The 23,037-nt window shown below is 31.9% G+C and overlaps 4 protein-coding genes across 8 annotated transcripts in view; 1 reads left to right on the top strand and 3 right to left on the bottom strand.

Annotated features, from left to right (window-relative positions):
• Positions 1-2,617, top strand: part of Vps13 (vacuolar protein sorting 13C) — a 30,164-nt gene extending 27,547 nt beyond the window's left edge. For both annotated transcript variants that reach the window (XM_088196521.1, XM_088196520.1), the window contains exon 48: positions 874-2,617. In XM_088196521.1, coding sequence (XP_088052647.1) covers positions 874-1,068 — 195 coding nt within the window. In that variant the 3' untranslated portion in view covers positions 1,069-2,617. The remainder of the gene's footprint in view (positions 1-873) is intronic.
• A 1,708-nt stretch (positions 2,618-4,325) lies between these two features.
• LOC148229976 (myosin heavy chain 95F-like) lies at positions 4,326-5,381 on the bottom strand. Of its 2 annotated transcripts, XM_088197856.1 has the most exons (5): positions 5,292-5,381; positions 5,091-5,213; positions 4,917-5,016; positions 4,652-4,849; positions 4,326-4,574 (listed from the first exon to the last, which is right to left on the bottom strand). In XM_088197856.1, exons 2-5 carry the CDS (start codon positions 5,181-5,183, stop codon positions 4,438-4,440), a joined length of 528 nt encoding a protein of 175 aa, XP_088053982.1. In that variant the 5' UTR covers positions 5,184-5,213; positions 5,292-5,381; the 3' UTR covers positions 4,326-4,437. The 2 variants fall into 2 exon arrangements, with proteins under 2 accessions (XP_088053982.1, XP_088053981.1); XM_088197855.1 differs by having other exon boundaries at positions 5,091-5,376.
• A 1,292-nt stretch (positions 5,382-6,673) lies between these two features.
• Positions 6,674-9,680, bottom strand: LOC148229975 (unconventional myosin-VI-like). 2 transcript variants are annotated; one of them, XM_088197256.1, is made up of 9 exons: positions 9,623-9,680; positions 9,436-9,548; positions 9,259-9,355; positions 8,992-9,189; positions 8,791-8,914; positions 7,579-7,687; positions 7,384-7,501; positions 7,130-7,327; positions 6,674-6,996 (listed from the first exon to the last, which is right to left on the bottom strand). In XM_088197256.1, exons 2-9 carry the CDS (start codon positions 9,544-9,546, stop codon positions 6,845-6,847), a joined length of 1,107 nt encoding a protein of 368 aa, XP_088053382.1. In that variant the 5' UTR covers positions 9,547-9,548; positions 9,623-9,680; the 3' UTR covers positions 6,674-6,844. The 2 variants fall into 2 exon arrangements, with proteins under 2 accessions (XP_088053382.1, XP_088053383.1); XM_088197257.1 differs by having other exon boundaries at positions 6,839-6,979.
• Positions 9,681-11,486: 1,806 nt separating this feature from the next.
• The window catches only part of jar (Myosin heavy chain 95F jaguar), a 30,109-nt gene continuing 18,558 nt past the window's right edge, over positions 11,487-23,037 (bottom strand). Inside the window, exons 2-21 of one of the 2 annotated variants that reach the window (XM_088196584.1) lie at positions 22,516-22,708; positions 20,394-20,467; positions 20,186-20,315; positions 19,945-20,109; positions 19,625-19,887; positions 19,314-19,463; positions 18,828-19,245; positions 18,592-18,756; positions 18,098-18,525; positions 17,058-17,282; positions 16,780-16,987; positions 16,480-16,721; positions 16,163-16,383; positions 15,958-16,095; positions 15,798-15,890; positions 12,866-12,913; positions 12,391-12,511; positions 12,196-12,313; positions 11,941-12,138; positions 11,487-11,807 (exon numbers count right to left, since the gene is read on the bottom strand). In XM_088196584.1, the coding sequence (XP_088052710.1) occupies positions 11,656-11,807; positions 11,941-12,138; positions 12,196-12,313; positions 12,391-12,511; positions 12,866-12,913; positions 15,798-15,890; positions 15,958-16,095; positions 16,163-16,383; positions 16,480-16,721; positions 16,780-16,987; positions 17,058-17,282; positions 18,098-18,525; positions 18,592-18,756; positions 18,828-19,245; positions 19,314-19,463; positions 19,625-19,887; positions 19,945-20,109; positions 20,186-20,315; positions 20,394-20,467; positions 22,516-22,696 (3,738 nt within the window). In that variant the 5' untranslated portion in view covers positions 22,697-22,708 and the 3' untranslated portion in view covers positions 11,487-11,655. Of the gene's footprint in view, positions 11,808-11,940; positions 12,139-12,195; positions 12,314-12,390; positions 12,512-12,865; positions 12,914-13,211; positions 15,354-15,401; positions 15,891-15,957; positions 16,096-16,162; positions 16,384-16,479; positions 16,722-16,779; positions 16,988-17,057; positions 17,283-18,097; positions 18,526-18,591; positions 18,757-18,827; positions 19,246-19,313; positions 19,464-19,624; positions 19,888-19,944; positions 20,110-20,185; positions 20,316-20,393; positions 20,468-22,515; positions 22,709-23,037 lie in introns of those variants that run through there. The other variant, XR_015811271.1, reaches the window with a different exon arrangement.

Below are 23,037 nucleotides of genomic sequence, written 5' to 3'. Positions count from 1 at the left end.
TTACCATTTGATAACAATACATTTAATTTTGTTTTTAATTCATCCATTTCTTTTATTCTGTTTTCTGGCGTAATTACGCCCGCTATATTCACGCCGCTATCGGCCATTTTTTTATGTAACAATACTAATTATTTCTATCTTATACTATTTATATATTATATTAATCAATCTATTTATACTATTTATTAAATTGTGTTACTTACGCGCAAATATCTGCCGGTTTTCACCTCCAAAGGGGTTGGTTACCACAATCTTGGCTAATTGCACGGCAGACACATGCACATACGATGAACACAAACAACTGAAAATTTAAACACAAAAATTAAACTTCTTGCATATTATTTATATATTCAGGTAAACCCTGTATCCAGATGTTGGGACCACTACCTGAAAAATTACTACACAAAAATGCAATTGCAAAAGAAAGAATGTTTGTGAAAGAGTATACCAATGGTTCTCAACATATTTTTAAATGCACGAAATTTTTATTACTTTGATATATTAACGACTAAATATATTTATGTATGTACATTACAATTACTTACATATTTATATACTTAATGTTGGGATATATTTATCCATCGTATGATATATTCGAAGCAACCTTTCATATGAAAATATGATTTTAAATTATGTTTTTAAACATCTCCTTTGTTTTTCTTTAATTTATTTTACATTGTATAGGAATTTACTAAATGGGAATAGTACCTATTTGATAAGCCACGCCTAGTCCACATCGCGACGATTTTTTTGTCCTTTGATACAAATACTATAATATTATTTTTTTTATTGCTATTGTACTAGCTAAAAATAATTTTTGGAAAAGTGAAGTAATAAATGGTTAAATTATATATATATATAAATTTTTTTCAGATCGTTTGGTCGTACACTTGGCAAGAGATCCCAAGCGTGCCGATCGTTGAAAGCCGAGGCATTTGGGTGCCCGTGGCCAACAAGAAGAGGTCTTCGAGCAGCTCTCCTAACGGCAAGCTAATCCTTTTGCCCGACGAGAAGCAGAGGAAGCATTTGGCGACGACCTGCGAGCGGCTGATGAAGAACGTCTGTTGACATGGGGCAGTCGCCTCGGACAAACGGCTTAACGCGATCGGCTTCACGACGCCGCACAGCGCTAGCTGGATACCGTGGCTTTGTTTAGCATTTCGAATCGCTTACTACTTGAACTTTCACCACGTCTACGCTAATCATTATGCGTACTTATAATTTACGCTTCATCTATATATGTATATTTGCACAACACCACTATGTTTAATTTTTATTGTTTGAATAAAATAGATTTAAGTTGTAAAGAAAGTACAAACATCATAAAATATAAATACGATGCGAAAGATCATCGATTTTTAATGGTCCAAAATTATCATATTCATACGTGAAACGATTTTATGTTTATTGTTATAAATAAATACCTGAGCCGATTAAAAGCCACAAACTCTCAGCTAATTTGTGTGACTTAGCCTCAATTTGGATATTAGAATACAACCAGAGAATGATAAATAAAAATAAAATACACATTCTATTGAAGAACATAATAAAAATATTGATGTTTGAGGTAACCTTAATCCATTATATAATTTTTGTTTATAAATGATTGTGGCTTTAATTATATTTATCTGAAACTGAACATGTATATTGGTGATTTTAAAAAGCTTTTAATGCTAATAAGACAATAACTAAAAAAAACTTATCACAATCGCTAGTCAATGTTATCATATCTACATATATTTTATATAATATACATATGATGTAACACAATTCGCATTTCACCGCATTTTTCCTTATAAATGGAAAAATTCGGCATTTAGTAATTTACGCTTATATGTATTATATTAAAATTAGCATTGCACGTATTTTTTTTGTGATAGATTTCGATATAGTAGAAAGTCAAATAAAACGTCCTGCGTTGTTGAGTGTTGAATTTTACGTTTGTTGTGTATTTTTGTACATAACCGTATAGTGCCATTGTTGGGTTTAAAAAAAATATATAACGTTTTAAATTTTTTGAAATAATAAATTTAAGATAAATACATTTTTTGTTGTTTGAATAATGCATATTTAACATTTGGACCTCGGGGTAAACGTTATAATATAATAAATAAGTTTTGATCTTATCCAATTCAATAATAATCCATAGAACTAAGATTTAACTTGTTTATTTTAAAGTCTTCCTATTGTGTACTTTGCTCCATCGCTTTTCTCTGAGGTCTATCGTGTTTTAATAATCGTGGGGACCTTATATTTGTGATAATATGTAATTTAATGTTTGTTATTCGTATGGTTGATGATGTTTAATTTTTTTCTTCGTTTTAATTTACTTAAATATAAAGAGTTGCAGCTAGCTTATTTTGATTACAAGTTCAACTATCAAAACTCCTTTAATGCAGCAGATTGCAAGTTTTTGATATGAAATCTCTCGAAGCTTTTTTAAAAATGACTGTCGAGCATTTTCTACCTCATAACGCAGAAATTAAACTGTTTTATAATTTAAAATTGAACTTTTTTGTAATTGTTTCTAGTTTTATTTTTAGTTTTTTACTCTTCAAATTAATAGTGCTTATTACTATTGTATGAATATATTGAATAAAAACTTTTATATGTTAAATTGTTTTTTTTTTAAAACACTATTTTGGACTAGACGAGAATTTTGCTGCAAAGATTAGATATTGGGCAATTGTTTTTCTTTGTCAAAATACTTACAAATTAAAAGAAGCTGCACGTATTATATTATATAAAGTAAGAAAAATGTGCGTTTAAATAAATCAGTGTTGTGGAGTCGGAGTTGGTAAATTTTGAAACGACTCCACGGCCCTGGTTTAAATTAAATGAATAATTCTTTTGATGATTCCATTTGAAAAGAGTAACACAAGTTATAAATTTCGATAAAGGTCCTAGGTTGCAATCAATGCTACAATCCAAGGTGAATGATATGACTCAATACATAATACTGACAAAGATTCAGTTGCTCTTGTCTCGAATTATGAACTCATAGACGTAGGTTACACGCTTAGTCTGCCGTCAGTTCAGTCCATAATTGTGGTCCGATTGACGCCAGACTGAACATGTAACACGTTGAATGACAGACTGATATACCGGATTGAAATATTTAAATATTTTGATAATTTTCGTCAGTCTGGTGCGGACTGACAACAGACTGATTGTGTAATACATTCCATCAGTCACCGCTCGGACAGCGATGGAGGTATGCGTCGAGAACGCTAACGCTACCACGTCGCCGCCAACTACGTAGCCCTTTGAGACAGAGAAAGATTTTTTATTTACATTAGAATCATTGCCTATTCTCTGGGATAAAACCCATAAAAATTATGTAAATAAGTATAAGAGAAATTAAGCTTTAGAAAGATTGTTGATAATTTATAAAAAAATTAAACCCTGGCCGCCATGGACGACATTAAAAAAAATAAACACATTAAGATCAAATTACCGCCGAGAATTAAAAAAAATAATAACGTTCGAAGATCAGAAGATCTCTGAAGAGTTGGAACTTTCAATATCTTCGTTTTTTGGACAAATTCGAGCGACCCTGAGTATGTTATTTTCAAATAAAAACGCTTAAAATATTTAATGCATTTATTAAGCGAATACAACATAACCTAATAAATTAATACAGTAAAATATTTAGAAATAAATGAATACAGTCAAATATTTAGAATTTAGAACTTGACAAAATTTTTCTCCTATCATTTTTATATCGTTTGGTGAATTTCGAGTGCTAATGGGCTCCAAATCAAGTAATTCGTTTCCATCTTGTTTTGTGATTTTCCAATTCGATGCCAAATAAAGCCATGGTTGGGTTTTAACCAAATAATTATGTAAATAACAGCACGTCGCTTTATTTTTTTGACTGATGTCAGTCTCGACTGATCGTGTAATATCGTCCGTCAGTCTATCAGTCCGATATCAGTATTTTTACGATCAAGATCATAGACTGATCTGATGGCAGACTGAACTTGTAACCTACGTCTTAGGATTGAACAAGACAATCTAAAAAAAGCTGCTTTTTTTCAGATATAAAGCCGATGAGAAAAAATTCAAAGAACACAAAAAAGCAATAAGTTTTGTAAGCGTGATGTCCCAACAAAAGTGTACGAATCTAAGACAATTTCACCACTAATTGAAACACCTCCATTTAGTCATCCAATGCCAGAGCAAACACATTTCTAATGTTTTTCAAACTGTACACTTTTGATCTAAAGAAGTAATTATAATAGTTTATATTCTTCAAATTACTGAAAAATAATAGACCATCTTATTTTATGAACATATTTAATAAATACAAATTGTTTTTACATATATAAAAAATTACAATAATTTTATCAAAACAAATAAATACACTTAAAAATACATGCAACTTTCAACAGAAGCAAACAAAGGGTATAGTGAATATTTGAGGATATTCCTGTATTAATTGTTTCTATTGAATGGACTGTTGAGCAAAGCTCCGCCGTTTCTTTCCCACACATACTCAAACTCGTCGTTGATGATTTCTGCACCGATCTTTTGGGTTAATCCTGACTCTTCAAGGTTCATGTTGCACAATCCTTGTATAAAATTAAAATATGTTAAGAGAGCACAATATACAGCAGTTAATAAATAGTCAAATTAATAAATTTTATACCGGGTGCGTGCAAAACTGGGGGTTTATTAGGTTGTAGCTCCATTTCTCTAACCATAGATTGTCCGTTAAAATGAGCATACCACCAGCCGTGTTTTCCTTTAATCGTTTCATTCTGATACGGACTCACAAAAGGAACCTTAAAGTATCGATCCTGCACTATAGGTAGATCGAATTCTGGCGGTGCACTTGGAGCATAGGCTAAAGGAAAAATAACATTGTTTTCATTTATATAAAATATTTATTTTATATATTATGTGATACGTACATGATTTATTTACAGACTGAGGTAAGACTACATTCATTGTCGTATATTTACCATATTCAAATGTATTTAGTCGGCGGCGTTGTAACTCAATGCCAGATTCCTTATCAATAAAATGTCAATATTATATAAATAAATATGACTAATAGGACTCTTTGTATATAATGACAACAATACCTTCAACAATTCTACATCGCAAGATGTGTTTATAATATCCCATAATAATTTATCTGGCAACGTTGAATAATCATAATTTTGTTTCCTTTCCATTGTCTGTAACGGATTCGCACTCTTTCATTGCTTAAAACACATCTGACAATTAGTATTTTGATGAAGTTATGTGTAAATTAACCATCACCGGGTAACACATATATTCACAATATTTATAAATCTGCATAGACAGGTCACTGTTAGCTAGACCACAGTTAAAAATACTGATGTACACATGCCACAAAATGTCATGCTTATCATAGATCAGATATATTAATATTGATAAGTGTTAATACACAATAAGAATATGATAAAGCAATTCAATGTTGTATACCTGCTAAATCAATACATGTTCTAAAATAATTGTATAAAAATAAGTTGTTATACACATATTAATTTCAAATATGTTGTAGTGAAAATTACAGCTGTTTTTGAGCAGATAATAGTTTCGATCCTTTTATTGAACATATCCAGTTGTGGATATGAGGATAATAGATGGTGGTCAAAAACAAAGGAGACTTATACAACATAAGTGCATGGAAGAAATAGTGATAGATAATATAATTATATGGCCACTGAGCTATAATTCTCAAAAATTGTTTATACATTTTTACATAGAAGATATTTTTATTGAATAATTTTTATCTGTCAACACGTATTTTGGATGGTTCGTTCACGCCATGGTGACGTGATATTTAACCACGAGAGATGCATTTATCTCGTATAAATTAAGTGAAAGCAAGACGAATTTGAAATTTAGCTACTAAATAGTTCAGGAATTGAATTCTTAATTTAATTATAAAAGTATTTCCTCAAGTGTTATAAATTAAGTTGTCATATGTTATACGCTCATATTGTGTAGATGAAAAACAGTAGTGTGTACCTACTTATACAATATTATTTTAAAAATTGAAGCAGAATGTTCTTTAGAATTTTATATTTATGGAGTATTCCATTTGATGTATATAGATGATAAATGTATATATTGAATTAATTTAAAATTGTATTTTTGAAATAAAGAAATATGTATAGTGAAAACAGTGAGTTTTCATTTTTAACTTTCACTATCCGGACCTATGTGTTAGTGGGCTATTTTTTATAAGCATCTGAAGGATCCGGTCATTTATAAAGATCGGGTTGAACCCTGGATTCAGGATATCGTAGCTAGATCTGGGTAGACGTGAAGAGGGAAGCAGCTGCTTTTTCTGTTTCGATGAATGTTGCTCCACTTGGTTTCGAGTTTGTATGAACTGTTGTGTGTCCTGGAAGTTGGGTAGCTCAGGTAGAAGTTCTTAATTGGATGTCAGATATATTGAGTGAAGTAGATATAGATGCTGTATATGTACTTTCAAACATTTGGTCCGCGTGTGGGAGGTTTCGTGCTCACCAATTTTTGTTTCAACGGCCAGTTATGAAGATATATGAGTGTTAACGAATTTGTTATTATCCATCTGTTTACTTACTGTGGTGCACATGGAATCTTTTTTATTTTAGTTTAGAATATTTTTTTAGATCAACGTCTTGTTTCCACATTGAATAAATCAGGCTAATATATTTTAATTGATTTATTTTAAAAATACATTATACAATAATTTCAATACATCAAATAAATACTGCATTTATATAATACACTTTACATAACGTGGAATGTTTAATAGAAGCAAATAAAATGCCAATGACTTAATCTTACGAAAAGTGAATAAAAGAAGAAATTCGCTTTACTACTTGTTTCTATCGGACGGACTGGTGTATACAGCTCCGCCATTTCTCTTCCAGGCGCATTCGAACTCGATGTCGAGTATTTCAGTGCCACTTTTCCTGGTCAATCCCGTCTCCTTGAGGCTTAGCTCACACATCTGTATGTCATCAATACCTGATTAGAATAAAAGCAAAGTAATACATAAATCACTCTCTGAAAGAGAAATACTAAAAAACTGGGAAGAATGAAGGAATTAGCTAATTTCCAAAACATTTTATGTGAACAACAATATGACCGATTATAATACCTGTTGTGAGTAAAATCGGTGGTTTATCCGGATAAAGCTCCATCTGTCTAGCCACAAATTGTCCGTCAAAATGAACGTACCACCAGCCTCGTATCTCAATAGTCATTTCTTTCTCATGCGACTGCACAAAAGGAACTCTAAAATAGCGATGATGTACAGTAGGCAAGTCAGATTTTTGCGCCACCCTCGGTATCTCGGCTATTGAAAAAATATTGATTAAAACGTCAATTTCATCTAATACGCGAGAGACTCACCCGCTTCCTTTATAGACTCGGGAGCACGTTCCGACTCTTCCATCCTAATCCTTTTCTGTTTGCCGGCTTTCCATTCATGATAGACTTTTAATCGGCGATGGAACTCATGACGACATGCCTTATCAAATAATCGATATTTTTATGCGCTGATATGATTTTTACAATTTACTATAATCAAATAGCAAAAATGAATACCTCTAATAATTCTAAATCGCTAGATGTGTTTATAGTTTTCCGTAATTCTAAATAATTCCATTTTGATAGATCGTGCTTTTGATTCTCTTGCATTAGCTCTTTTTCCGATCTACAATCACATTGCTATGTATCATTATTTCATATTAACATTGCAGTATTTTAAAAACGTTAAATACTGATGAAACTTCGGTGTTTAAAACACGAACTGGCAAAAAATATTATATGGATTAATTATATTTTGGAAGTTGTTATGTGGTAATCTATATAAATAAAAGGCAATGTTCGTATGTGTATGTATGCCAAACTCATAAACTGCTAGACTGATTTCTCTGAAAATTTCATAGTTTGTTCTTATTAATACCGGGCGTGTTTATATAATGAAATCCGACTAGTAACGCTATTGTTTTTACAGTGTTGTCGAGCTAAAAACGCTCCCGATAATTTTTACGTCATCTCATGTAATATCGTCGACCGTCGTATAATTTTTATCACCCATAAATTAAGTTTTAGATGCTCGCCGCCGAATTATAATTTCGCCATCTCATCATGACGTCACGTTACCGCTGTTGATTTTTCTTTGTTTAAATATATCTTAATTTTAATTAAAAACGGTCTCAATGCGCACGTCGAAGGAATTCGATACGATTTCCTTCGACGGCGCAACAAACCGAATGAGTCATAGCGATTGCCGCAGAATCAATCGCTCATCATTCGAAACCGTCAATCACGTAACGATTGATCGTCTCCGAAATTTGAAATAATTAAATATTTCTTACTGATTAGTCGGAATGGTATTAAAATAATAATTATACTTATAGATTTTTAGTGTGAAAAGTGCAGTTTTTGATTTAATTATATATTCCAGTTCGATTTGTGATAAAACTTTTTAACCGTCGAAAAAAAAATGGGTTCCTTCGTTAAAATGAAACACTGTGGGAAACCCCTAAGTGAATTAAGTCACAAGGTACGTGTCATAAATTATGAAGGATTAAATATCCTTCGCCTTCAAAATATCAAACATACGCAGTAGTATCTGCATTATCGACCAATAGCAATGTACCTATATAAAAAAACTCGCCACCTTTTAATAATTGGTCGTCTCATCGAAAAGGGGGAACCACAACATCTATCATTATGGGACCATGAATAAAATACTAGAACCCTGGTAACCAGGAATCACTTCCCTTCCGACACTTCTACTGGTATCCATACTTGAACATCCCAAAATGCAAAGCTCCGCAGTTCTTCTCCCACACGTACTCAAATTCGTCGTTTTTGATTTCAGCACCAATCTTTCTGGTAAATCCTGACTCTTCGAGGGTCATGTTGGGCAATCCTTATAGAAAATTAAATTATATTCAGATAGTACAATTTACAGCAGATAATGAATAGTCAAATGAATCAATTTTATACCTGCTGCGTGAAAAACTGGGGGCTTGTTAGGCAGAAGCTTCATTTCTCTAACCAGAGATTGCCCCTTAAAATGCACGTACCACCAGCGATGTATCTCTTTAATCGTTTCATTCTGATGCAGACCCACATAAGGAACTTTGAAGTAACGATCCTGCACTATAGTAAGATCGAATTCTGGCGGTGCACTAGGAGCACAGGCTAAAGGATAAATAATAGTTTTCATTTATATAAAACATGTATGTATTTTATATATTGTGTGATACATACATGATTTATTTACAGACTGAGGTAAAACTTCACTCATTGTCGTAAATTCACTACATTTAAATGTATCCAATCGGCGCTCTATCGCAATGCGAGACTCCTTATCAATAAAATGTCAATATTATATAAACCAATATATGACTAATAGGACTCTTTATATATAATGACATCAAACAATACCTCCAACAATTCTACATCGCAAGATGTGCTTATAATATCCCTTAATAATGCAGCTGGCCATTTTGGTCTTGCTTCCTTTTCATTGACTGTAATGGATTCGCACTTTTTCATTGCTGAAAACAGACCTGACAATATGTATTTTGATAAGGATATGTGTAAATTATCTATCACCAGGTAACACACGTACATTCACAATATTTTTAATTCTGCGTAGACAGTCACAATTACCCAGACCCCAGTAAAAAAATACTGACGTATTCATGCTTATCGTATGATAAGCATCAGATATATTAATATTGATAAGTGTTAAATGAGTTATTACATCACATGTTGCTTTCAAATATGTCGTAGTGAAAATTACAGCTGCTTTTAAGCAGACAATAATTTCGATCCTATTCCGGAAATACACAGTCGTAATGCATATACTAAATTAATAGATAAGTGTCGAGGTATAAAAATACTTGAGAGACAACAAAGCAGACTAAACAACACAGGCGTATTTAAGGAAATATTGTTACTGATATATCGCCACTGAGCCATTATGGCTGACTGTCCCTAAGGTTAACCATCGTTGAAAGTCGAATAATTTCACACCAAAGCGATGGAAAATCACCAGGGACATGCCGAAAAGGAGACTGGTCGAAGCTGGTGAAGAGCAAACATTTAAAATAGCCGGTTACTAAAGTTATCATTTGAGACCAGGGACATCATTTCAGATTTTTCCAGGGCGAGGGTGGCAACAGTTTGCCAGTCAGTGGTCGTTTATTTAATATTTCCATTTCATTAGGATTCATATTATTGCATTAAATAACATGCATTTTTCTGGCAAAATTGTCGGGATAGATTCGACTGCTTTATTTAAATTTCCTTTAAGGGATAAATTGAGAATTCCTGGTTTGTAATCAGGGACATCATTTCAGATTTTTTGATACATCTATTTCATTAGGATTTATGGTATTTGATTAAATTACATGCATTTTTCTGGCCAAATTCAAGGGAAAGGGGGCAAATCCTCTCACCTACCTTCCCCCAAATGATGCCTCTGCTTTAGACCATAATTCGTACCATTCAGTCGACGATCTGATACAACTTATTCACAAAGCTTCCTAGCAGAAATAACATTAGCTTAGCTCCCAAAATGCGAAATGATTATACCATAGTTTTTCTCTGGTAAAATTCTCAAAAATTGTTTATACATTTTTACATAGAAGATATTTTTATTGAATAATTTTTATCTGTCAAGAAGTATTTTGAATGGTCCATTTACGCCATGGTGACGAGACATTTACCACGAAAGATGCATTTATCTCGTATAAGTTAAGTGAAAGCAAGGCGAATGGGAAATTTAATTACTAGATAGTTTAGGAATTGAATTCTTAATTTAATTATAAAAGTATTTACACAAGTCTTATAAATTAAGCTGTCATATGTTATGCGCTCATATTGTGATTTAGTGTAAATGAAAAACAGTAGTATGTACCTACTTACCCAATATGTATATAGATGATAAATGTATATATTGAAATCATTTCAAGTCGAGTGTGTTTTCATTTTTAACTTTCACTATCCGGACCTATGTGTTAGTGGGCTATTTTTTATAAGCATCTGAAGGATCCGGTCATTTATAAAGATCGGGTTGAACACTAGATTCAGGATGTCGTAGCTAGATCTGGGTTGACGTGAAGAGGGAAGCAGCTGTTTTTTCTGTTTCGATGAACTTTGCTCCAATTGGTTTCGAGTTTGTATGAACTGTCGTGTATCCTGGAAGTTGGGTAGCTCAGGTAGAGGTTCTTAATGGGGTGTCAGATATATTGAGTGAAGTAGATATAGGTGCTGTATATGTACTTTCACACATTTTTTCCGCGTGTAGGAGGTTTCGTGCTCACAAATTTTTGTTTCAACGGTCAATTATGAAGATATATGAGTGAAAGTGGATTTGTTATTATCCATCTGTTTACTTGCTGTGGTGCACATGGAATCTTTTTTATTTTAGTTTAGAATATTTTTTTAGATCAACGTCTTGTTTTCACATTGAATAAATCAGGCTAATATATTTTAATTGATTTATTTTAAAAATACATTATACAATAGTTTCAATACATCAAATAAATACTGCATTTATATAATACACTTTACATAACGTGGAATGTTTAATAGAAGCAAATAAAATGCCAATGACTTAATCTTAAGAAAAGTGAATAAAAGAAGAAATTCGCTTTACTACTTGTTTCTATCGGACGGACTGGTGTATACAGCTCCGCCATTTCTCTTCCAGGCGCATTCAAACTCGATGTCGAGGATTTCAGCGCCTCTTTTTCTGGTCAATCCCGTCTCTTCGAGGCTTAGCTCACACATCTGCATGTCGTCGATACCTGATTAGAATAAAAGCAAAGTAATACATAAGTCACTCTCATAAAGAGAAATACTAAAAATCTGAGAAGAGTACAGGAATTTGCTATTTCCCTAAACATTTTATGTGAATAGCAATATGGCTGATTATTATACCTGCTGTAAGTAAAACTGGTGGTTTATCCGGATGAAGCTCCATCTGTCTGGCCACAAATTGTCCGTCAAAATGAGCGTACCACCAGCCTCGTTTCTCATTAGTCGTTTCTTTCTCATGCGGCCGCACAAAAGGAATTCTGAAATAGCGATGTTGCACAGTAGGCAAGTCAGATTTTTGCGCCACCCTCGGTACCTTGGCTATTGAAAACAATATTGATTAAAACGTCGATTTAATCTAATACACGAGAGACTCACCCGCTTCCATTATAGACTTGGGAGCACGTTCCGACTCTCCCATTGTGGTCCTTTTCTGTTTGCCGGCTTTCCAGGCATGATAGACTTTCAATCGGCGATGGAACTCATGACGACACGCCTTATCAATTAAACGGTAATGTAATACTCCGTTATGATTTTTACATTATATAATAATCAAATATTAAAAATTAATACCTCCAATAATTCAATATCGCAAGATGTGTTTATAGTGTCCCGCAATTCCGAATACTTCCATTTTGAAAGATCGTACTTTTGATTCTCTTGCATTGCCAATTGCATTCGCACTTTTTCTGATCTACAATCGCATAATTATGTATCAAAATTTCATATTAACATTGCAGCATTTTAAAAACATTAAATACTAATAAAACTCCGGTGCTGAAAACACAAACTGACAAAAAAGGTTACATGGATTAATTCTATTTTAGAAGTTGCTAGGTGTTAATATACAATAAATAGTAAATTTTGTGCATTCATGCTTATCCCATAGGTTTTAAAACATTCACAAAGAAAAAAAGATTAGATTATTTCTATCAAAGAAATGGGTTTAGATCCAGTTTATTAAACTATCAATTATGTTAGTAAAGATAGTGTTAATTACGCAAAGCCAAACAATGTTGTGCGTAAAGTGCAAAGCTTGCTTGTGTACCTGTTTAATTTAATATCTCCGTTTACAGCCCCGTCCTGGTTGGGATGGCTGTCAAGAATATTATACATCATTATTGTACTTATAAAAATATATAAAAAATTTCATAGATGATAGAACCTTCATTGTATTACAATATAATATATAATATAATCAGAGACTGCCTTTTATAACATAAAATCAGGGACAGACATTTTTTGCCACAAAGATAAGATGATTTTTACAGTATCTTTAGTTATTTATTAACAATTCATATTTCAACAATTTTACCATTGTATTGATTAATATACATTTAATTAATGTAATCATATTTTTTGTATTATATTATTATTATGGATTTTTAATATAATTTTTGGTTTAATTAGATTATATATATTCCAAGAAGGAAGAATACATCCAGTTTTGAAGTCAATTAGTATATTAGCTGAATAATGTTTGTAGCATGGCAAACATACAACAAGAAAACAACAGCGTGAATTTCTTTTAGGATTAGGATTATTGCGTATATATTTAATAAACGCAATAAACGTCTTAAATATCTTTAGTGTGTTTTTGTGGGATATGTCAATGACAAAACAAAATAAGCTCAATGTTGAGGGCACTGAAACAAAGAAGTTTTAGAAACAAATTGAAGTATGGCTTTTAAATTGATCATTTGGTTCATAAATCACTTGATTCTTTGGACTTTCAAATAACACTAAAAAAAAAACTATTTGTGTATATATATTGTGTTTGTCAATTCATTCATTTTTGGTCCAGGAACCCAAGATGGGTCTTCAACTCCTTCAAAAATTTTTCCCAGCTCTTCCGGTCCTGCGCTAGGATTGATGGCTCTATCATTTCTCGTTACGTCATCCAGTCATCGAAGCCTTGGTCTGGGTTTATTATCCAGCAGTTGCCTTGGCGGTTGGATTGAGTTCATTCGAGCAATGTAGAGCTCACAAAGAAATATAGAGACACTTTTTCCTCGGTACAGATTGTACGGCTCTTGGTTGTTTCTGATGTGCCACTCATTGCTCTCCTTTATGGCTCCATATGTCTTGCAAAGTACTTTTCCCTCGAATATATCAAGTAGCTGATCGTCAGTCCTGGTAAGTGTCCAGCTTTCAGAGGCGTATTTCAGTACTGGTCTGATAAATGTTTTACAGATTTTTGTGTGACGAGGTAGCGTTCTTGATTTTATTTGTTTTAGCACTAATTTGCCGATGCTATTCGTCTTTTGATCTCATTACTGACATCATTTGTAGCTGTTACCAGGGTTCCAAGGACTGTGAAATATTTGACATACTCGAACGTGTACTCGTTTATTTGTATCTCCGCAGTATATTGTGTTCGTTAATTACTTTCCAAAACAAACATAGCACATTGTCTATAAAGCACATCTTTTAAAAATCTTAATCTTAAGAAGATTTCATGCTGATGTTTACTTATGTATGTTTCACGTCTCGACAAACAATATTTATCTAATATACTAATACATTTATTTATTTTTATATTTAACAAAAAATCGTATAAAATTAATTATTTTGTAATGAATTTTATATAAAAGTTTAACTTATAATAGAAAAATGATAATTTTTTAAATTAAAATGTCAGGACCACCCTATGATTTTGCGATAAAAATTTTCACAAGGATTTTATAAAAGACAATGGGTTTTTAGCAAGTCCTAGTGTTTAATTAATTGCTTTATTTATTTGTGACTATCTGGCAGTTATCTATTAAGCGGTTTGAAAGCACTTGTAAAAAGGTAATGAACACAAGATACGGTTGGTGCCAAAGTAAAAAGCTGAATAGTCAGTGAAAAATGCAAGGAAATACATCTATTCAGTCCCGTATTCTGTTGAAATTCAATAATTGTCAAGTCTATTGGTTTTTGAACTGCCGTTACGCAAAATATAGTTTAACTAGATATTTATTAGACAATAACAAAAAGTCTGTTTTTACCCCGAATTATCAAAAGGTAAATAATAAGAGCTTCGTAGTTTTCAACTATTTGAATATTGAATAAAAAATAAATGAAGTATTCGAATATATTCGTATTTTTTTCTCAGTTTTTACCAATAATTATTTATTTAACTAATAAGTGCAAAAAAGCAATTAATTTCCTATAAAATATTGTTTAAATAAAAAAAAATGGTTAATAAAAATTATTACTTACATAAACGTTAACTTTTTGTATTTTATAAAATATGCATAAACGATTACCTGTGTTCTTCAGTATACTAATTGTTTCATTCTAAGATTTTTTCAATTTTATTTAAGATAGTATAAAGGAATATTTTACGAATATTCATATAGTTGAAAATCAGGCGAATAATTCGAATATTCGATTGAGATCCCTAATAAATAAGCTCGAACATAACGCACTGAACTCACTTTTACCACTTCGCTTTCGACTTGAAACAAACGAGAGTTCAGACAAACTTATAAACAGAGAAAGTAGTCACTTTTTACTGCCACGTCAAACCAAGTCCAAGTTAACAGAATCTTCTAAGATGACTTAGAGATTAAACGACACTTTTGTTTCAATTTATTGGCGACTCTTTTCATATGAATTATATTTGATTCTGACGATGACTGTAGCACAGTTAAAGCTTCTTTTCAACTCAATAACTTATCTTCATGGCAAAAATATTGTTGTACGGTGTAATTTATGGGGTAATTAAAAAACCTTACCTGTTTTGAATGTGCGATAAATCAATAACTATTATATAATAAGAGTCTCTGAATACAATAAAATGATAATGCCCAGAAAAAGATATGTGTAAAAATATGAAACGTATATATATACATATGCGATATAAAAATTTATATAGTACATCATTGCTCGGAATGTGAAGAAGTCGCTCCAGAATAATCCAAAGATTGAGAAATGTTTTTTTTTATATTATATTACATAATAAATGAGAAAGAATGAGCTTAAGTTCAATTTACCTTCGCAATTGTGGCGGCGATCCTTCCACATGGCCGTTGGTTTCTTTCGCTAGACGCAACGCCATCTCATGATCTCTTCTCTCTTGTTCTAGCCTATAAATACATAATAAAATTTAAACACTTCAAAACGTGTATATTATTTAACGAATGCAATACACACCTTTCTCTGTTAAGCTTATCGTTTTCATTAGCCTTATCCATTTGTTCTTGAAGCTGTTTCGCTAACAATATATCTTCTTCTTCTTGTCGTAATCTTTCAGCTTCTTCGGCTTTTCGGCGTTGCTCCATTTCAATTTTCCTACATATATAATAATTACAAAGACATTTTGGATTGATTATAAGATATAAATATATTAAAAACATACAATTTTTTCTTTTCTTCTTCCTCCTTCAACCGTTGTTCTTCTTTACGTTTAGCTTCTTCTCTCGCTCTGATTTCTTCTTCGATCTTATTCAAGCGTTCTTGCTCTTCCCTGTTCTTCTGTTCTTTCATAGCTGTTTGTAAAGCAGCCATTTGTTGATCAATTTTCTTCACTAGTGCATCGTACGTTTTATTAATATCTGTAACTGTGATATTTTGATCCTTCTAAAATAATATAAAGTTGAATTAATTTACAAATTTATTTTAAATTGTAATTATTAAAGCCACTTATCGACTGTTTTTTGTAATTTATTGAAATACCTTAATTGCAATACAGGCGTTATTTATCGAGTTCTTCAAGAACTCTAAATTCTTCAACTCAGTTGCTTTATTTTGTTTCAACCGATTGGCGACTCTTTCCATCTCAACTAAATTCTTCTGCAAAGCTTTGATTTTGACGATGCCTTGGTAGCGCGGTTTATGCTTCTTTTTGACTAAATAACCTCTGATTGTTTTTTGTAGCATTACCAAACAAGATCGGCGGAACAATATTTTATTCTTCACTATAAAAAAATCACTGTAAATATTCTTTCATTATATAATAAATCATATTTATCGTACATTTTACTAAAGAGAGCACTCCAAATTGCGCCTGTCTCCATCTAGATTTGATCAACCAAATTTCCACGGCGGCCACAATCGCCTTCAAGTTTTCGGGCTCAGACTTCATTATGGTGTCGAATTCGTAATACTTTCCGGGTCGGAAGAACAGTCTCGTCAGGCCGAATTTGAAATCTTTGTTGCTGAGTTTGAAGCTGTGTAGTACTGCCTAAAGCATAATTATTGATATTGTATAATTATTGACAATACAGAGTAATTGATTTATTTTTAAGACTCACTTCGCAAAAAGTTCTGGGTTGCAAAGAAGACAGCTTCGGCGGTAGATACGATTGGTACATGGAATGCAGTTCTTTGAAGTACGCCCGAGATGGAAAACCGTGCTCCATAAGTTCCAAAACTGAAATCATACCGCTCGATTGCAGCTGACTGAGAATTAGACTGCTTTCGTAAGAGTTGTAGATCATTTGAGAATTTGGCTTCACACATCTGACGAAGTTTGTTGCCTGAAATTAATGCAAATAATACTAATTAATTATAGATATATAGGGATAATGCATGAATATTACTATAATTATGTATATAAATAAATTGGTGAACTAATAAAGACCATATTTAGTCCTCGTATTTATTTTTCTTAACGAAGTAAAAAATCATAGTAAAAATATAAAAAATATAAAAATAATTAAAAATAAAAATATAAAAAAGTTTAATTCTATAATAATAAAACTTTATTATTTATTATTTTTTATATTGTATAAATAAAAAAAAATATATATTGTATAACTTGATCCAATTCTTCAGCAGCATAATAGTGCTACCAACTTTTAGGATTAATTTATGATTTCAGTGAATGTCAGAACTTATTAACAGAATGTTTTGCAAAATTTCATATTGCGAGTTTATAGTAAGACAAAAAAATGGAAGAAAATACTTTGTGTGTTGAGCCTTTTGGAAAAAAATGTTAAAAATTAAACAAACATGATTATTACTTTTAGGAAAAAATAACAGCAATGATAAATTACCTTTTTAATAAATTTGACTGTAGAATTTAAAAAAAAACTAAGTCTTACGTATGTAATGCAATGTATATAAAGCAATTTACATAGTAAAATATAAATGTATAATGTTTTTATCTTTTTTATGTCTATCATTATATGTTTTTTTATTTTTTAATTAAATACTATTTAAGCAAAATATAAAAATCAAATATTTTAATTTATAATATAAATTATAACTGTGTCAGTATATATAATAGTGGACAAATATGACCCAGTTAAGTAATGGAAAAATATCCGAGAGCTATTATGTATTAACTTACATTTTTACTTAATTTTTCCATCAGCTCCACAAGTTGTGTTTGAAACTTAGCGCCTACAGATATGAAAGTCAATTTGCCCTTCGAGACGTTGTTGTTGTTCGTTTGGAATAGACCTTGGATTAGTTTATTGCTGGACTCCTGCACCAAAAACTCCAAGGAGGCGTGAAGGGCATCGTTGTTCTTTTCGATGAACTGATTCGTATTGTAGCAAACCGATCCAGCAAAGTGTCTGACCAAAAATCCTTCGTCGTCTCTGATTGTTCTGTGAGACTTCAACCTAGAGTTTCTCGGAAAAGCCAGTCTGCTCTTTTGACTATTTCCAAAGTTCTTATGCACCGACATAGTAAAGTGAGTGTAATCGGGCTTGGGAAGTTTCGATTCTTCATCTAATAAATTAAATATTCCGCCGGATTTGCTTTCAATCATATCTTTAAAAAAACCACATCATTAACAAGTTATCAATTGAAATATATATTAATAAGAAAATTATTTACCGATACAATCTTGATTATCGACGTAGTGTATGTCAGGTACACTCAATCCTTCTGCTTTATACAATTGCTGTTCAGCTTTGAATATTCTTTCGTTGAAGAACTGTTGAAGTTTTTCATTGCAGTAGTTAATACAAAATTGTTCGTAGCTATTAACAGTAAAGTATTCTATAAAAAATATACATAATCAATATATTTTAATGATAATAAATTATAGCTAAAATTATATTATTAATTACCGAATCCGGCTATATCCAAAATACCAATGTAATAGCTTGAAGCTTTGAATGGAATGCTTTGATTGATTCTGTTAACAATATGATCGAAGAGTTTGCTATAAACAGCTTTTGCTAAGGCATCTCTGGCATTGCACGCTTCGTAGATCTTCAACGGAACCATGATTGCAGTTCCTTTCATTCCGCCGCGGGAACTTTGCATCAGTCTTGATACGAGAGCCATGCGTAGCTCGCCAGTATCGCATCCTAATAATCTTGCAGATTCCGCTAGCGAAGGTTCCGAAGAACGTTGCACTTTGCATCCACCTCTCACATCATCCGGAGAATCTTCGAATTGTATGTTACCTAAGTGTAACACAGCAGCCACTAGAGAATAGATTCCGAATCTCTCTGATTCAGATATGCCCAATCTGGATAAAGCCTGTGGTGAGATTCTGTATTAGAATATTTTAAATACGATAGTATACTGTTAAGAAAAGTATTGAATACCTGATCTAGGGTATTAAAGTCTTCAACATCGTCTAATATCGGATCTTTCAATCCGCCCTTTGATTCCTGCTGTTTGCTCTTTTGGTTTGTGTTAAGCTTCTTCTCGGATTTGGCGTTTGTGAAGAATTGAGTGCATCCATTTTTTAAGTACTAAAAAATAAGTTATTGTTAGGATGTTGTCACTTTTATCAATCGACATATAAAATCTATATTTAGCTAGAAGTGTATGTATGATATGTGATATAAATTATATTTAGCGTTTGTGAAATTAAAATATTTTGAGACGTAAATTTAATATAAGCAATTCTTACAAAGTAATCATCTGGTTTTGTGATCTTCAGTTGTTGTCTCAACGCAGCTGGAGCTCCTGCGCACAGCATGTAAAACACGTGATAGTTTCTTTCCTCGGGCGATTGTGTGCAAATTCGCGATTTTTCCAACAGGTAATGTGAAATGTATCCTCCGACGACTTGCCATTGATTACTGAAGTGCACCTCTATGAATTTACCGAAGCGTGAACTATTGTTATTTCTAGTAGTTTTGGCATTGCCAAATGCTTCCAATACAGGATTAGCTAAAAATAGATTTAATTATTAACCTTATTAATATTCATATCACATTAATAGTTTACCGTCTAAGATTTTCTGTTCTATCGGTCCGGCCCCAGATGCCCACAAGTCGCACAAATATTTTAAAATGTATTTAGTCGATTCTGTTTTACCAGCACCAGATTCGCCAGATACGATGATGGATTGGGATTGTTTCAACAATTTCATGTCTCTAAAAGCTTTATCAGCTAAAATAAAGTAAATCAATTAGTACTAATAAACAGATTATTTATTTCATAAATTTTTTAGCATTGAAATAAATACCGATTGCAAAAACGTGTGGCGGTAGCTTTCCTAGCGATTTTCCATAATACTCTTTAATCGTTTGCGACGCGTACAAATTTTTAATATCTTTATACGGGTTGACAGCTAATAATATATTCGCTACATAAGTCTGTTAAATATGATTAAAATCGTGAGTATCGTAACATAAAACTATATTAAAAGAAAATCTATATTTGATGATACTTACATATATTTTATCTTTTGAATAGCGCGCTTGTACATTGTTCAATAATGTTGCCTCATTTAGGAACATTAAATTACCTGTAAGCATAAAATTATTTTATTACACAACTCATGTTAAATAGCATAACCTACTTTCACACTCAGTACTTAATGACTGATTAAAATATTCTATGAGAAAAATACATAACAAAAAATATAATATATGTAATTATTTATAAAATATTATTAGATAGTTTTACAGAATTTCGGAATATTTTTTTGAATAAATTTTATGTAATTACCTATAAATAATATTCTAAAAATTAATATTTCGACAAAAATATTTTTAGATACAGAATTTTGAACATATCTATTTTATATATTGGTTCACATATAATAAATTAAATTGTGCTCTTATGTTATAACATTAAATTTTAAAATAAACATATTAATCAAATTTTTATCTATCATACATATTAATATAAAAATTTAAAGTGGGCCAATTATAGCGATGTTTGTTCTCGAGAAAAATGTCAAATCGAGAATTCTTATCAGGGCTGTGGAGTCGTTAAAAAAAACACGACTCCGACTCCGACTCCGATTCCGATATTTACCAACAACACAACTCCACTCCGACTCCGACTCCGACTTCGACTCCGACTCAAAAAAGTTTAATTTTATCAGGTATTTTTGGTGTTTTTATACACGTTTAATATTCATACGCTATACACATTCATTATTAAGCAATTAAAAATTCATAAATTTCTTAATTTAAAAAAATGGTCGGAGTCGCTCATTTTTCACGACTCCGACTCCGACTCCAACTCCGGCCAAAACACCACGACTCCACGACTCCAACTCCGACTCCGACTCCGACTCCACAGCCCTGATTCTTATTTCTCGAGAATTTTGTAAAGCGCATTTTTTATTATATAAAATTAAATTTGTACGAATATTTTTAAAAGGTTTAGAACCACTGCCATTTTTAAAACGATTTTACATTTTTATGTGTGGAAATGTTGGAGTCATCTAATTTTACTAGCACCTACCAGATAAATTATATTTATACTAGTAAAATATATATCTACCGGTGAAAATGTATTCTAATATGATTTCACTGAAATGACATGCTTAAAAAAATATTTTCGTGATATATTCGAGATTGTTTTCTTTAGATTTAATGGCAATTGTCCCAACCTGCTCCCCCAAATGACGTCCCTGTTATTATTATTCTATTAAGAATTACGAAAAAATGTCTGGCACATTAAAACATTTAATTATTCGTCGGAGCTTCTTAAAAGGAAATGACTAATAGCATTGACGCAGATTATTATAATGCCTTTCGTAAAACAGAAAACGACATTGGGGTGATGTTTTCGAAAGATTAGAGTATTTTGACACGGTCAGAACTAAATTTGCTATGTAAGAAAACAACGTACATTACTTTAAATTAATGAATATAATTATTGGCTAAAAATATGAGAATTTTTTTTAATGATAACTAACGTTAATTATTTGGTTTATAAATATGGATTATAATTTTCAGGAATAGAACTGGATTTGCATCTAAATTTTTAATTCCAGAGGCAAAAACTGGGGTTGTGGTAACCACATGTGCCGTAAACCGTTTCCAGGAAAAAAGAGATAAGGGGTAACTCATCGATCAGTCATTTAAAAATGGAGTTTCGATTTTGAGAACTCCCTCCTCTTCCTCAGACGCCAGGGATAACGGAATCGAGCCACGATCGAAGAGATACCGCTCATTTCATGACTATGATTACGATAGATTTTCAAGCAACGAAGAAACGTTCTCTTCCTCCGATCCAAGCGGATATTGAGTCACTTGTTAAAACATTCACTGTTAACATATTTGATTTTAACAAAAAAATATTTGGCTGTAGACGCGCGTGCATATTTTTCTGTAGTCCAAGGGCAAATTTACAAATGAAGTAAAAGTACAATCATACAATAGTCACATTAATTTGATTCTTAATTACTTGAACTAATTAATTTTATTTCTTCCACTTTCTTGCTCGATGAGAAAGACTGTCATACCGAAAAAGTTCTTCTCTAAGGTTTTAGGTTGTTTAGTGTTGGGAAAATATTACCTTAATTTTAAATTAGCAATAATCTATTTTCTCACTTACAATTATCTTCTACATCTTTGTTGTAGTCACCAGACGGAAAAAGATCGTCGTAAGAGCAAGTTCTCTTCTTGTATTTGGGATCCAGAGGAGTGACCTCTACATCTTCGCCCAGCAGCTCCGTGATCTTGGCCAAGATGAAGCAATCATTTGGATCACGAGCCCAAACTATTTGTTTATCCATCCTTTAAGGCTTCTGAAATAAAAAAATAAAAATTATTCTAATTTTGTTCAGTTAACGTACATAGTTATATATTTATATTAAGCTTTGAATGTCACTCTGAGTCAAGTATGGCTTCGTAAGTTCATTGTCCCAGTGATGAATTCACATCTACATATGTATGTATACACATACATATATTAATATAATAATTTACATTTTACGTTTATTTTATTTTTATAAATGAATTGCATTCAACAGAGCATAGCCGGCAAAAGTGGATTGGCTATGCTTTCTTCCTGCTGCATCAGCAGATGTTATTTTTACATGAATTTGCATTTAAACACCTGTATAAATGTGCATAT

The sequence above is a fragment of the Plectrocnemia conspersa genome, unplaced genomic scaffold (genome assembly GCF_051122295.1).
Source record: "Plectrocnemia conspersa isolate PC_06_02 unplaced genomic scaffold, ASM5112229v1 ptg000011l, whole genome shotgun sequence".
NCBI classification, from domain to species: Eukaryota; Metazoa; Arthropoda; class Insecta; order Trichoptera; family Polycentropodidae; genus Plectrocnemia; species Plectrocnemia conspersa.
Note: the sequence above shows the minus strand (reverse complement) of the source record. Positions and strands in the feature narration are given on the sequence as shown.

Bases quoted from the DNA above. Each gene is read 5' to 3' on its own strand.
- LOC148229976 (XM_088197856.1), bottom strand. From the start codon at position 5,183: ATGGAAAGGAAACAAAATTATGATTATTCAACGTTGCCAGATAAATTA. The intron at 4,850-4,916 runs GTACGTATCACA...TTTTTCCTTTAG, and splicing joins TCAGTCTGTAAATAAATCAT to CCTATGCTCCAAGTGCACCG. The intron at 4,575-4,651 runs GTATAAAATTTA...ATTTTATACAAG, and splicing joins CCCAGTTTTGCACGCACCCG to GATTGTGCAACATGAACCTT.
- LOC148229975 (XM_088197256.1), bottom strand. From the start codon at position 9,546: ATGAAAAAGTGCGAATCCATTACAGTCAATGAAAAGGAAGCAAGACCA. The intron at 9,190-9,258 runs GTATGTATCACA...TTTATCCTTTAG, and splicing joins TCAGTCTGTAAATAAATCAT to CCTGTGCTCCTAGTGCACCG. The intron at 7,688-8,790 runs GTATGGATACCA...ATGTGATTGTAG, and splicing joins TTGCATTTTGGGATGTTCAA to ATCGGAAAAAGAGCTAATGC.